This window comes from Eubalaena glacialis, chromosome 16 (genome assembly GCF_028564815.1).
Source record: "Eubalaena glacialis isolate mEubGla1 chromosome 16, mEubGla1.1.hap2.+ XY, whole genome shotgun sequence".
NCBI lineage: Eukaryota > Metazoa > Chordata > Mammalia > Artiodactyla > Balaenidae > Eubalaena > Eubalaena glacialis.
Genome location: NC_083731.1, coordinates 32,790,620 through 32,806,067, shown reverse-complemented (window position 1 = coordinate 32,806,067; position 15,448 = coordinate 32,790,620). Strand labels below are relative to the sequence as shown.

The 15,448-nt window shown below is 36.6% G+C and overlaps 1 protein-coding gene across 3 annotated transcripts in view; it reads right to left on the bottom strand.

Annotated features, from left to right (window-relative positions):
* Window positions 1-15,448, bottom strand: part of KLF12 (KLF transcription factor 12) — a 450,322-nt gene that overhangs the window by 136,802 nt on the left and 298,072 nt on the right. For all 3 annotated transcript variants that reach the window (XM_061170610.1, XM_061170611.1, XM_061170612.1), the window contains one exon: window positions 12,239-12,785. In XM_061170610.1, coding sequence (XP_061026593.1) covers window positions 12,239-12,785 — 547 coding nt within the window. The remainder of the gene's footprint in view (window positions 1-12,238; window positions 12,786-15,448) is intronic.

The window sequence follows — 15,448 nt, the reverse complement described above, 5'->3', positions numbered from 1 at the left end:
GTTAGCTGCCACTCTTTTGCCCTTAGTCCACCTACAGATGAAGGGAATTTCCTATTTGGACAGGGGGGTTGGCAGATGAGAATCTCAGAGGGTTTCGAGCATCTGTAGATTGGTAATGCAAAATCAGTAACTTCTTTTCCTAAGGAAAACTACAGAAAGTGAAATGCTACAGTTTTTGTGGCTATTGGGAATACATAAAAAAATCTATTATAGAGACAACATTTCAGGGGACATGAGTTATAAAAATAAAAATTGAGAAATATACCTCTCCTATATTTTTCTTTTGCCATTTTTATTCACTATTTCCTCTCTACACACAGCAGGAAGAGTCATATTCACAAAGGATGTGAGAAGTACATCTAAACTAAGAGTTAAAAGGCTTTCTCTTTCAGAGAAGGAGAATCTCAGGTCCTCCCCTATAAGTAATTCATAGTATATATCACGTATGCAATGTACACGTTATACCCTATGCCGTGCGTGTGTGTGTGTGTGTGTGCGCGCGCCTTATAGCCTAAGATTCAGTAAAGCTCCACTATTCTTCATTCTTTACGTACCCTTCATTCTCTGTCCTCATTGTTCACTCTTCCTTGGCTGGAATACTTCTGCCTACTCCAAGTAGCAAAGCCTTATGCTTCTTTAACTTTCACGTCAAATGTTACCTACTTTACCTTTATTATAACATATGACTTCCTCCAGAGTCTAATTCATGTTCTTTGCAGATTTACAACCTAAGTCTCTGGAGGGTTTCCTCTGTTTTAAAGGGCTCTGTGTTTATAGAGGACTGACAGAACATCTACTCCTAACAAAGGCCACACCAGAGATGATTAGGGAGTTCTTGGATTTAGCACAGAGGAGACAAAAATGCAATCATGAAATTGACAATTCCTTCTAAACGCAGAAAATTTGAAGCAATTTAGCAAAGCTGTTTTAGATGTGTGCTTGGGTTTGCTTAATATACCTTTAAAATTAGAGATTGGTGGAAAGACGTTTCTTTCCACCAATAAATCTTTGTTTTATGGCTGCAACAAACGGGCCCCACCATGGTAAAAATGTCATTTATTCTTTCTCACAAAGAGACATTTGGTGCATAGTGCAAATAAAAGTAGCATTTTCCTTCTACTTAAGGTTTGTTAGATGAAACTTATGTTTTTAAAATGCACTGCAAACACCAAAAACTGATTGTACCGTTATCAGCTTTTAAGTCAAAACAGCTTGCTATCTGGTAAGGACAGGAGAACTGGTCGATTTATTTCATAAAACTTTATGTACAAAGAGACAGTGTCTATGAACTTCATGGAGAGAATATAGAGTCTGGAGGGGTAATTTTTATTACAATTTATAGTGGGATTATCCATACTCCACAGTTTTCAGATTTTATTGAGATTTTAATGGTACTGTGATGCTGACACAGTTAACTGCAATGGGATAGGAGGTGTAATTTGTTTCACCCTGACTGGGAAATGAAATTGGCATTACTATTACATAAGAAACCTCACAGACTCTATTAATTGCCTAGATCCAATCAAAGCCATTATTTATCCTAGTTTCACAGGTAAACTATTTTACCTGAGAGCAAAACAATAAATAAGAACTGGCTGTAATTTTCATACAGCAATATCTTTTCATTAAGACTGTTCAGAAGCCATAAGAATATGTCTCACCCACAGGGGTTCAACTCCAGAAAACATTAAAACCTAAATCATATCAAGCATCTATAATGTACCACCAAATATTATTCTTCAATATTAAATGCAATGAAATAAAACAAACTTGGGAAACGGTAGAAACAATATACTCAAAAACACCAGGGAATTACAGATGGCCCACTGACATGAGAGTAACAGCTCTGGGAATGATAGTCATTCATTCTGCAAACATTTATTGTTCATTGTGTGCCAGACACTGGACAAAGCAGTAAGGCCATGATATAGATACCATTATAATAAAGTTTTATATTATACATATTTGAGCCAAATATATTGAGCCAAGAGAATATATTTTACATATATGTATATCTATGTGTATGTGTATATGTATGGCATAAATTGTAATACAATTTGGTATGTGTCTTTCTAGAAAAGAAGGCATCTGAACCAGGTCTTTTTCTAGAGAAAGAAAAGGCCGTCCAGGAAAAGGAAACTACATGGATAAAGGGAGAGTTGTCATCATGAAAAGCCATGGAAATGGTGGCTGAGACATGAGACATGAGACATATTCAGTGGAATGGCAACAGCCTGGCGGGGAGGGGTGGTAGGATCCACACTGCGGGGATATGAGGAACCCTGCTGGTTTCCACTTTATGTTGTTGCTTCTTCTACCTCACCATACAGGGGAAGGTTCCTTTTATGTTTAGGGTTTAGGACTAGAGACCAGCACTGGCCATGGCATTCTAACTGAGCACCTCATATACACCTACATTAATTAATTCATTTGTTCATTCACTAAGTATTTATTGAACATTTACTAGTGTCAGGCACAACGCAATGTGTTGAAAAAATTGTATCTAATGAGGCCCAGATGGATTTTGGGAGATGTCAGCCTATTTTATCCTGTGAGTGAGGATTTATAATAATATATACTGCATTATATAAGCAACTACAGTTTTTGTCAACAGAAAAGTTTATTCTTATTGTAGGTCACCCCAGTCCCACTAGGTCTTTCTTGCACTGAGAAACTGAGAAACCCATATACCACGGGAATATCTTTCGAATTCTATTCCGTTTCTACTGAGCTTTTCCTAAGTCCCTAGCTATTGAGAAGGCGGTTCTCTGACGAATTCTCCAAGGGCTACTCCCAGTTATCAGTTTCACCAAATTCTCCTATTTTCTGTCTTCCTGCAGTGCTGCTGTCCCAGACATAACTCTCTTTTTATTTTTTCTCTCTGACATTCAGTAAAACTTAATGGTTCACAAGTCAGCATATACGTGCGTCCACTAACCCAACAAACACAATCCATAGTTACAAAAAGAACTAAGCACAGATACATAGAAAGTAGCATTTTATTTCTACTAAACAGAAGTCACATACAAATGTGCAGGATGGGAAGTAGGACAAGTGAGTAGAAGGGATGCTTCTTAAAACAAAGTAGGTAAGTTAGGTTTCAAATTCATGTTCAAGTTTCACTTTAAAAGAGCATATTCACTGCACTCCCTGACAACCCTAAACCAGCTGGGAAAACCCGAGAGCAATCATAGAAGAAATAACTTGATTCCATAGAGTTCCTCCAACTCTTTCCGTTCACATTATTTTAAAATTCCACCACTAGATGGCAGTACAAAGACTATCATTTTCAATATAGGTTGCTTAGTTCCATAATACATCACTTCTGGGATAGGTGATTTGGTTACATATAGAAGAGAAAGAAGAATCAAGCTTCAAGAAAAGGTAGAATGGTGAAGGGTGGAGGGAGATGGAGAAGGACACCTGGGAGAAGAAAGAAGACAGAAAGGGAGGGGAGATGGGAGAGTGAGAGGGTAGAGAAAAGAAGGTGGAATCAAGAAGGTATTCGAGAGGGAGATGGAAAAAAAGAGAAAGGAAGAGGGAAGAATCTGAATTAAAGGTGACGGAACTCCATGCAGTCTCGTTCAAACTTTTTAGACAGCAACTACAGTAAGAAATACGTATTTCAATATGACTCAGTACACAGACAGTATACAGAAACACACAGTACTGCATTTGCATGTATGGAAGTAAAAGTTTCATGATAAAATACTTATTTGGGTGATACTCTCATATTTCTTTATCAATTCCATCCTATTTAATTTCTTTAAAATGCTGATTATAAGCTAATAAACTGATTTCAAGATTCATCAACAGGAAAACGACTCACAGTGTGAACAGTATCATTTTAGTGTATTGTACACTAAAAAGCAGGCTTTTAAGAGAAGTTATTTTAAAAATCGCCATAGTGACATTTCTGGCCATATAACTGGTCCATAAAACATTTGTTGATAAAATGAAGAAAAACGATGGTGAAGACGCCTGGTCATGAAAAACACATACAACTGGCCAATGATCAAAGTAGCATTTCCCCCACATGAAGGTGGCTGGAGGAAAGATGGAGTACGTGATGATTACTCTGTAAATTGGTAGCTCTTCTTTTATTTATTAGACAGAAAGACAAATACCAATCTGTTCTTTTCTAAAGAACACAAAGTGGAAGAACAGTTAATCAAATTCTCCATTAACAATGGAGAACGGGCAGAGAGAAGGGGCTGAGAAAATAGTAACAGAGCTTGGAATAGAAAAAGAATTATTGTTGAGGGAGTGAGAAAAAATCGGGAGACAGAAACCACAGCCAGAGGGTTATAAATAATTAAAAAGCCAATTTAAAACAGTGCTGGCAAGGATTCTAAGACCAAGTTTCCCTTTTGGATCTTATAGTCTTCCTTCTTTCATATGTTCTTTCCAGGTCTTAAGAGTCACTAGGTAAAATGCCCATTTGTAAAAAATAACTATATCTATATAGATATATCCAGATAAGGATAGATATCTATATCTCTCTCTATATAGATATATCCATCCAATACCCAAAGGTTTCTTGCAATGAGTATATAAGTCCAAACATCATCAAAAGAATCCTATAAATATCTGCAATCTGATATGTAAAATAAGAATTTCCTTGCAGCATAACAGCACCTGTACTATTTGAAATTAGAAGCTTTATATTTAAATAGAACATGACTTCAGGAGAGAAAAAACTTGTTCTTAAAAAAGGAAACAATAGAGGAAAGGAAAGATATTATATTTCAAGATCCAGTATGTTAATGTTCAATGTGTTAAATATTATCAGAGAAAACTTTTCAAGTGTGGTGAAAAATGAATATAGAGACTAACCTTAGACTAAATACTAGTAATATAACACATTTAAGCATCTATCTATTTAAATATAAATTAGACCACTTTATCATAGGAGGCACTTGACCTAACAAATTAAAATGGTGTGCTAGGTAACACTTTATAACAGAATGGACACAAATTCCACTTTGGTAACCCCTTGCTTTAGCTACTTTATCTATTGAATGGGTTTGTCTCCTGTCTATTATCTTTGCTTCTTTACATAATATCTATCTCTGAATGAAGTACCACCTCTCTCTTAATGTGGATCCCCTCTGCAGGCCATACTTTTTTCTCTTCATTTCCCCTTTGTAATTTTATTTACTATTTAACTGTGTGGGGGAAAAGCCAAACTCATTCCTTGACATTTTACAGTTTACATTTACAGTTTTCTCTTTTCTGCTAATTCTCTTAGAACAGTACATACAATTTCTGTCTCCTCTCTCAAGACAGTTATTATCATCAAATTTTAGACCTAACCCAGTCTATGCCAGACAAAACAGAGGAGTCGACAGATTGTGGGTATTTCAGATAAACAAGAGCATATAAGAAGCCATTTTTTTGATGGAATCCATTCAACTTCCTATGGGTGCCCAGAAGTGAAAAAATACAGATAAGTTGCTACTCCTTGTTGAAAATCAGGTAAAAACAAACAACAAATGACCAAGGTATCTATATAAAATATTCTGACCTCCTATTTAAAATTTAGTTTTTCATAAATACTGGCTGCCTTTCTCACTATTTGACATGTTCTTGTCTTATAATGACAGTAATAAAACACTCAAGTCCTATCAAAATCTAAATTCAAGAATAATAAGCCAAAAGTCAGCAACCATCCATTCCTGCTTCCCAATAAGCAACATTAAAAAATTAACAATAAAAGACTGAGTAACTAGATGGTTTGTCAATAAGCATTAAATTCAGATTTAAAATAGGAATCTCTATCTAGTAGTTATCATACTTAATTAAGCATAAGTAGAAGAATACATTTACCAAAGGAAGCTGTGGTAGTTCAATCACTCAAGAAGCCAAGACAACCATATACATGAGCATAAGTCAGCTGCCCTGGACTATTCTGGTCTTATGGACAGATGACACCAGGAATCCATTGAATGGTGAACTAAAAGAGGATAGTCATGTGTAAGGTAGACAGGAGAAGCAAGTCTGTGACAAAATGAACCTGGACCTGAAATAAGATACCACAAATGTCAACGCTGGGAAAGCTGACAGCAGAAGAAAACTGGCGACACAAAGAGATCTGAAATGGAGAGTTTCATGGGAGCAAAACTCCAGTTGCATTAGATGGTCAGGAGCTACAGTGATAACCTCCAACCAGCTCTGCAGCAATCACTGCAATGACCAGATTTCCCTTCACAAGTATAAATGGCCTAGGACTAAAAATACACTTGTGGCTTCTTCCTGTGGGCTGCTGAGAAAAGCAAAAGCCTGTAGGAAGAAATGGGGTTTGAGTATTTCAGATTTGCTCACCGCCACGGCCCTTTGAAATTCCTGAACCAGTGCTATGGGAATAAGGTATAGTTTTGGAGGATTCCTCACTTCATCTAAAAATAATAGAAAAACAACACGCTTTTATTAAAGGAGATGACGAAAGAAATTACATGCTCAAATGGCTGCTGGTTTCTTAACAGCAGTAACAACATGCTCTAGTCAGACATCTGGGGGAAAAAGTACTTTAAACTCAAGGATCTTATCCTATAAATATTTGAAGTCAGGAATAATGCACTTATGAACCATAATGAGTTATTTTTCAAGTATGACACCATTATAATAAAAAGTCTTGATGCAAGAAATATGTTTTGTAAAACTTCTGGTAGGCTGGGCTGTCAGGGTTGTGTTTTCAGGAAAAAGAATGTGGCTGCATAGGAAACGAGCTGAGCTTTTTCTGCTGGGCAATCTCCTTTTTTACAGTCACGGGGACATCCGGTGGGTTTGGGTGGCTAAGGAGAAGACAATATGGGGAAAGGGGGAGAAGACAGACCAACAGACTATCTACATAACATAGTAAAGAAGGATGCAATAGTGGTCAGGGAAGAAAATTGGGCAACAGTGAAATACCCAGCTGGCTTTTCAGTTCTGGCTGTTTCAAAGCCACCGGTCAATCACACCTTTGCTCGAGCCTCATTCCTGGGCATCAAGGTGATATCACCTGTTCCTTTAGCTCCATGGAGAAAGGACTAGCTCACATATGGGAGGGAGACAGTAAATCCATTTTTTTTTTTTTTTTTTTTTAGCTCTTTAGTTGGATGGTCACAGACTGGCTACGGCCTTGCTCTTCAAGTGTTCTGCGTTTCTGAAATGTAATATCTATTAATATTCAATTATACAAATGTCTTTAAACAACAAATTATTTGGGGGTTACCTTTTTCTTTTAATTATTCTGTACATTCCAGTATGTGGTGAATGAGAAATGTTTGATCTTATATTCATATTAATGCTGGTATTGTTTTTATAATTCTCAGTGGAACCCACATTTTGCTGAACTTCTGTTTGCTTTTCATTGTCAATCCTAGATCATTATCTGCTGCTTTTTGCATCTTCTTTCCTTTTCCATTATGTATCTTTTTTCCTAAAACTTGTGTCAATCTAATAAATTGACTTTAGAATTTGGGTTAATTACTGCAAGATGCAGGTTACTTCCACAAAATTATATAAGCAACTAATGTGCAATTAACAATTTTGCTTCTGTAATTCTTCCCTCTCTAGAATTACCCATTTTCAACTGTCTACTGGATTATTCTTGACAGAATACAAATATGCTATACTTTCTGCCTCTTTTAAAATTCCTCCCTTGAGAGCGTAAATGCCTCTCCAGCTATCATGCCATTCCTCTAAAACTCTTCCAGCAAAACTACTCCAAAGAGTTGTCTAGACTTTGTCACCCCTGCCTCACGTCCCATCTGAACATGAACTCACTTCAGTCCACCCTTTGTCCCCACCACTCCACTGACACAGTGTCACCAGTAAACTCCATCCTCCCGAAATGCTCCATTCTTAGTCCTTATTTTATTTGGCCCCTTAGAAGCTTTTGATACATTTGATGAGTCCCTCTGTGAAATGTTCTCTTCACTTGCATTCTCTTAAACACTCTTTCCCTCACCTTAATAGTGGATCAAAAGGAAGGAAGGAGGGCTTCCCTGGTGGCGCAGTGGTTGAGAATCTGCCTGCCGATGCAGGGGACATGGGTTCAAGCCCTGGTCTGGGAAGATCCCACATGCCGCGGAGCAACTAGGCCCGTGAGCCACAACTACTGAGCCTGCGCGTCTGGAGCCTGCGCTCTGCAACGAGAGAGGCCACGACGGTGAGAGGCCCACGCACCGTGATGAAGAGTGGCCCCTGCTTGCCGCAACTGGAGAAAGCCCTCTCACAGAAACGAAGACTCAACACAGCCATAAATAAATAAATAAATAAATAAAAATTTAACAAAAAAAGGAAGGAAGGAAAAGAGAACCATAAAAGTGCCTACTTTGCCATCAAGGCAATAACAAACCAATCACTTTGCTTGTGATTTGTTTTGACCTTCTATGCTTCCTGCTGCTAAATATCTGTAAAAACTAATGAAAATCTCCTGGGAAATCTACCAAAAACTTCCCCAGGCTGAACTGAAATTCCTTTACGAGGTCAAATAATCCCTTTAGGGTCTTGTTTATAAATAACAGGTCTCAGGTTCCGTGGAGAGCCTTCTACCCCTCAGCACTATCACTTCGAGGGCCTAACTGCTACTTTGTCCTGTATCAAGCAGAAAACTGTCCTCCTCTGGAGACCTTCTCTGACAGCACCCCTCCGATGGCTCTAGTCTACACTGTGTTTACTGTGCCTTCCAGAACATCATGCCATTTTCCTTCATATCACAGATTACGTTCAAGACCCAACTGAGATCTGTTGGTGCCCTGGGCTAGCTGACGACTTGCCATTCCTTTAGACCATATTCCATAAATACTGGATAGGCTGGAGTTCTCTCCTCATTAGAATGCTTTTTCACATCCAAGCATACCGTGCGGAAGTTCCAGCCCACCACACTCCCAAGCCCCGAACACCCCCTTCTGAGCATCACAGCAAAAACATTTTTTCCAACCACATATAACACCCTGTATGAAAATACTTCTGTCATATACAACTTTCTCTCTCTGCAGTTACAATTAAACTCTTTGCCCTAAGCACATCCATGGCTGGTCTACATTTTAACCCAACTCTGTCCACAGTTATCAGTTAATTGTACGATTTTTCTGTTTGATGTCAAAATCTCCCAGTAGACTACAAGCACTCAGATAGAAACAGCATCTGTTTTGCTCAACACTATGTCTCTGGTGCCAGTAAAATGCCTGATCCATAAGAGATGCTCAATAAATACTTGAATGGACAAATGACTCAATTCATGTTATTTTAGATACAGATATATTCATTCACAGTCCCTTGTGTAGTGTGATGTAAGGTAATCTATTTCTCTACCACAGACCAGATATGCTATACCAACTTTAAAGGTAATTAGCTAGTACAATCACCTACATTTATATGAGTTAGTTTTGTATTTTTATTAGTAGCATTTTGAAAAACCAACTCCCCTACTGTATTTTCTTTTGCTCATCCATACCAGATATACAAGTCCTATTTGAGAATGGAAATAGGGCTCCCTTTATCACTCAGCCATTGCATTGCTGGGCCAGTGCCCAGTGCATATGTGCAAAATAAAGACGTGAGGAATCACTGAAATGCCCTCTCCTTTATTCATTCTGTGAGGTAGGCAGGCCTCCTCCACTAGACAATTTTACCATCATCTAATTAATCAATTAAAAAAACTTATAAAATGCTGTAGCAATATTTGTAGAATGTGGGGATTATAAAAACTTAATATAAATTAATAAACATAGAAAGTATGGGATTTTCCAGACAATTTCTCATCCTAAACTCTCATCCCTTATAATTTGTTGTAACAACTTTGAGAAGCATTTCTATACCAACTTCTTGGAAGCAGTTTTTCACTTTTAAATTCAATAAGTCTTTTTTCCTCCAACTTTCTGTTTTTATAAGACAGAGAAAAAATTTCTGAACATTATTGCTTCAGGTATTTTTTTGGGGGGGATATAATAATGATAAATAACTGCAAACATTTATTGATAGTTGATCAGTGCTAGACATTTACACATAAGCTCTTACTTTATCTTCCCAATAATCTTCAAAGATATATACTTTTATTCCCATTTTATCACGGAAGAAAATGAAGATTGTGAAATTAAATAACTTTGCCCAGTTATTGCCCAGTCCAAAGCTGGAAGTGAGGGAACTAGGATTCTAACCCATACAACCTTGACCCCAAATCTCACGCTGTTAACATCCACATTATAGTTTAGTGTGTTTATGGTTATATAAATGTTTACTCTTGATATGAGGAAACTACTGAATAACACTGCATGAAACTAACAAATATACTCATGTAGAGAACAAATTACAGCATGAGTCTTACTTAACACAGTTCTTCTACAAAGATAAATTTTCCAGAAAATTAAATTTTGGCAGTAAACTTTAAATAAAAGTAATCTCTCCCATAAAATAACGGCAAATAAAAGAGATATCTCTTTTGTTTCCTTCATTAGAGCATGAAAATTGTAAAAACAGGTCATGAACAGTGTTAAAATCCTTATCAATCACCTTCACAATAAAAGCAATATTTTTCGTAAGTGTTATTGCAAAAAGATTGGGTTCTATGGTGTACACATATACACATACATAATGTAATACACAAGGTTATAATTTTTCTAGTTGTTAATTCCTAATTCTTAAAAAATTTAAAGCACATCTGTAAATTATAAAAGAAAATAAATACCTAATGTGGCCTTTAGTTATGTTATTATTATTCAAATCAATTAGCTCATTTGGATCAGAAGTATTAGTAATATCAAAGAAGGTTCGACTCAAGAAAAATCTATGTAAAGACTCACTTCTTCCTCTTTTTCTTCTACCTGCTCACAAAGATGGTGGTGGGACTACTTCCTGGCCTTTGCCCATAAAAGCATCAAAAAAAAAAAAAAAAAAAGAAAAAAAAGGTTGTCAGGTAAGCAGAGCGTCTGGATCTCAAGTTTGCAGTTTAAACCTCTGACTGCTGTAAAGCACAAGATTTTTCACGTGGTAAAACTGGGAAGATGATATTTGTCATGTGCTATGAAGAAACTCACTGGAGATAAAACAGTAACTTGCAAAAGATGAATGCACAATTTTGTAATGTATGTTTGCAAAAATTTCTCCAAGTTCACGACCAAATGTTATTCCTATGCACTGAATCCTACCTTATACAAGAACCAAAACAACTATGTTTACTAGTATTTTACACGAAGGCAGTGTTTTATGTATTCACCCATCATATTTTAATTATGGGCCTCGGAAGTAATATGGTATCAAAGCAAAAAGTAATGCAATCTAAGTCTTAATCCATCGTCATTTCTAGGCTCTGAAGACAAAATACACACATATGAGTTGATGATTACAGGCATTTTACACCTCTATAGAAGGGTGGCTTATTTTTTTTAGATTCATAGAAAGGGAAGAAAAATCAACACCATGATATTATTACAATTCCTTCTATTTAAAAATGAAGCAAAAAGAACTTAGAAGAAGAAAAATAACTTCATGATCAGCTGTCTAACTATCATATATAATTAACTTGGTATTATTACATACAGTCATGTAACAAAATATCTTTCTGCCTTCTAACCCCCAGAAGGAAATATTAATACTGCATTTTGAATTATTTCTATCATATGGAGGCTTCCTGCTATTTAAAATAATAACTTAGACTTGTATGAAGATAAGAACTCAAACTACATAACACATTTGTAGCCAAACACCTAACTTTAGAATTACTTTAATGGCAACTTAATTTACAAGCTACTCAAAAGTGAATGATCGATCAGGTTCCAACCACTGGAACTTCATGGAATTTTATATTAGTGCCAGACAAGTAAGCTCCAGTCTGAACAACTGAAAGAAGAAACATCCTGACACACTTTTTAAAAATTTCACAATGGTTAACCTCTACGAGGGATTTACACATTTACATCTCACAAGCAGTTACGCTGACTATAGATTGAAGTTTCTATCTGAGCACTTGAAGGTAAAAACATTTTGCAAATTTAGGTATTTGATTTCTGACATTAAATGACTTGATATATAGAAATATGGACTAAGTAATACTGAAGCATATACCTATATAAATATGAGGCTATTTTCTACTAAACTGTGCTCTACTCAGCAGTGGATCTGCTGGCTCCTCTGTGCCGTTCTGCACAGAACTTCCTTGGATGTAGTGTGTTTGCCTACGACTTAGGGTCCGCTCACTGAATAAATGAAGAGTTACTGCTGAAATAAATCAAGGCTTGCTTGTGTCTCTTACCTTTGCCATGGCTTCTCCCATCCTCCAAAAGTGGTACGACGATAGTGTTGTTCACATTTCCAGGTGACCGCACAGCTGTGTAGACAACAGGCACCGACTGGACCACCACGGGGATGCGGTGAACGTGACTCAGTTTGTTAGACTGTAAATTCATGGGACTTGAAGGCGGAACGGGATGGATAATGTGCAAAAACTGCTGGCCTCCCACACCAGAGGCAGAGGCAACAAGGGGCCCTGGAGTTAATACCGTTGACGAAGATGATGCTGAAGATACTGATGTTATAACAGTTGGGGATGAGGCTGGACGACTAGAAGACGACGAAGAGGTTGAAGTTGAAGACGGGGAGGAGGCGGACGCTGTCATGGAAACGGGGGAGGAAGAAACGGCTGTGGGGGACGTCCTGGCTTTGTTGATGGACAAGTCCACTGGCTCAGTTTGTGTCTGGAAGTGATCTACGCATAACGGGTCCTCTGGGGGTTCCCCTTTCACATTATTTAGCAACAGGGGAACAGCTTCCATATCGGGGTAGTTGTGGACGTTTGGAGACTGTGGGGAGAAAAACAGAGGGATGATTGATGACTTGAATGTTTTTTAATTTTTCTCTTATTGCTACAGAACATTAATTCGCTCTCCAAATATCTGAAGAACCGCTCGGACAGTCGTCATAATTAAAGTGGAGAGTACAAAAGCACAACAGAGTAAGACGACTGGGAGAGCGACAGACATCATTGTCAAAATCCAGGGAAATACACTACGGAGGAGAAAAGAAGCCACAGGAACCTAAAAATGAACAGCGATTTTACATAAAATCTTCTGAAAGACCAGTTCAGAATGCAAAATATTATCTTCTTAAGACAGCATAAATACAACCTCTTCAATTAAAAACATTCGCTCTGTTTGTCTGACCCATCACTGCACTTAAGAGTCTCAGTTTCCTTGGTTATAAACTAATGGGAATTTTGATTAGATAAGCTTAAATAGCCTTTCCAGCTCTAAAATTCTACAATTTCACGATTCTAACCCTTTACTCAACACTCTAATAAATCTGCAGGCATTATATTACCTGGCAACAACACGGGGGAAACTCGCCACGACATTTCAACTTTCATATTTGGTGCCAGAGCCATCGTATCATTCTCATTTTGAGCATTAAAACAGGGCATAAAATTCTCCAACCTCCCACACCCGCTTGCTAAATTATTGAATACAAACCATTTCTAATAACTGGATTATAACTGAGCTCACAGCAATGAAAAAGTTTTTCTCAAAATAATATACAGAAATACTACAACAGACATTTTTAGGAAATAATTTTAGGAAAAGCTTATTCTGTAAATCTTAAGTTGCCTATGCTTGTGCTGTGTAATTTAAGACCATGATAATAATTTTGTCCAAGTTTGTTTTCATGCTTTCAAGTTTTAATGAGCAAAATTTAATAATAAATAATAATAAAGAATCCAAGATTCCACCCAGACTAATGGGATCAGTGTGTTATTACTGACCATGAATATAATTTATTTTTATACCTATTCACTCATAAATTCAAGAAATAGTTACTAAATGTCTATTGCCAAGGCCTAAAATGGCCCCCAAATTAGCAGGTGTCCGTCTAGCCTTAACAGAGAGAGTGAGACTACAAAAGATTATTTTTGGTTATATCTAATTTGACCAGGCTAACGTAGACATTATTGTTCTATTATATGAAGACCAAACCTTTTTTTTTTCAGCTTCACTATGGTATGAGAACAACAATGCCTAAAATTATATTAAATTGGTTCATTTCATTCTTTGTTTAATAAAAGATTTTGGTTTGCTAGTCCCCTCAAAGCTTGAGCATACACTTAAAGGAACAAAACATGCTTCTTCAAATCTTTCTTTCTAGAATATAAATTATAGCTCCATTCAGAAAATACAATAGTGCAAGGGCATTTTATTTAGCAACAATGAGAAAAGAAAGAAAATAAGCTAAACAATGGTACCAGATCAACTAAACAGGAAAATGGGTTGATGTTTCATTGTTTTTTTTTTTTTTTTGCTTCTAGGCTAACATGGTTACTTACCCACCAAAAGAAAAGAATTAGAAAACATCAAAATGAAGCATCCAAAATATCTACTGCATAAAATTCTAAATGACAAGATTTCATTTCATGTGCTGAAATTGAGAAATAAGAATTTAAATATTCTCAGATATTAAGAAACAAAAGAAAAGAAACACCATAAACAGAGCAACTTTTATAAAAAGCTATTAGCATTATCTACTCTTCTAACCAGGACACTATTTCAATTTGTACCCAGTATTATCATTTAATTTCTCTGTAGAACAATGTAGGATGTTTCTTATTAGTATGTCATACCCACATAGAAATTCTTTGTTGAGGCTGCTTTCATAAAATATCCCAGTTGGTTTGTCATTAAAATTATAAAATATGTCATTAAGCACAAATTATCAAACATAGTTTGCTTTCATATATAGCCTTGATTAATTTCTCTCCAAAATTCTAATTTTGGAAATAGTGACTCTTTCCATCATGAATTTTTTTCTTCCTAATTATACTCAGACACAAGGTTCTAACATAGGTTTATAAACCAAAGGCTGAGGTGCAATTCATCATTGTAGAAACATTTCATAAAGTAAATGAAAGAGTGCTTGACAATACAGGAGGTAAACATGGAGCTTATTTGTAAATAGATGGCTTCTGAGGCATCAAGCTTCACTGAGCTTTGCAAACTGCTTAAGACTTCTGTAGATTATGAACACGAGTCCATACTTTGTAGGTACCTGCTTAATCCCTCAGTAAAAAACAATTTTACTCCTTAAGCTGTTTTACAACAATAGAGGAAGAGCACTCTTCTTGTAATTCTGCTGTATATACCAGAAAGCTAGGAAGACCCAATACTAAGAGCCCCTAGGTGCTTTCAAATACTTGAGAACTACATAGCTTTTGCATGAGCTCAAACCAAAATACAGAAAATGCTCATAAAAATTAGGAAGGATCAACCAAACCTTTGGACAACAGACATATCTTATTTGGGAACGTTAGACATGTTACGCATGAATTTATAAGTGTAAACATCACAGACGCACATGCTGGTTCCTATTTCATACGTAGCAGTTGAAATGCAGCCAGCATATCCAAAAACAATGCCTCATCAGTATAAAAAGGACAAAACCCTGATCATACCATTCATCCGTTTACAGTGTTGACCTA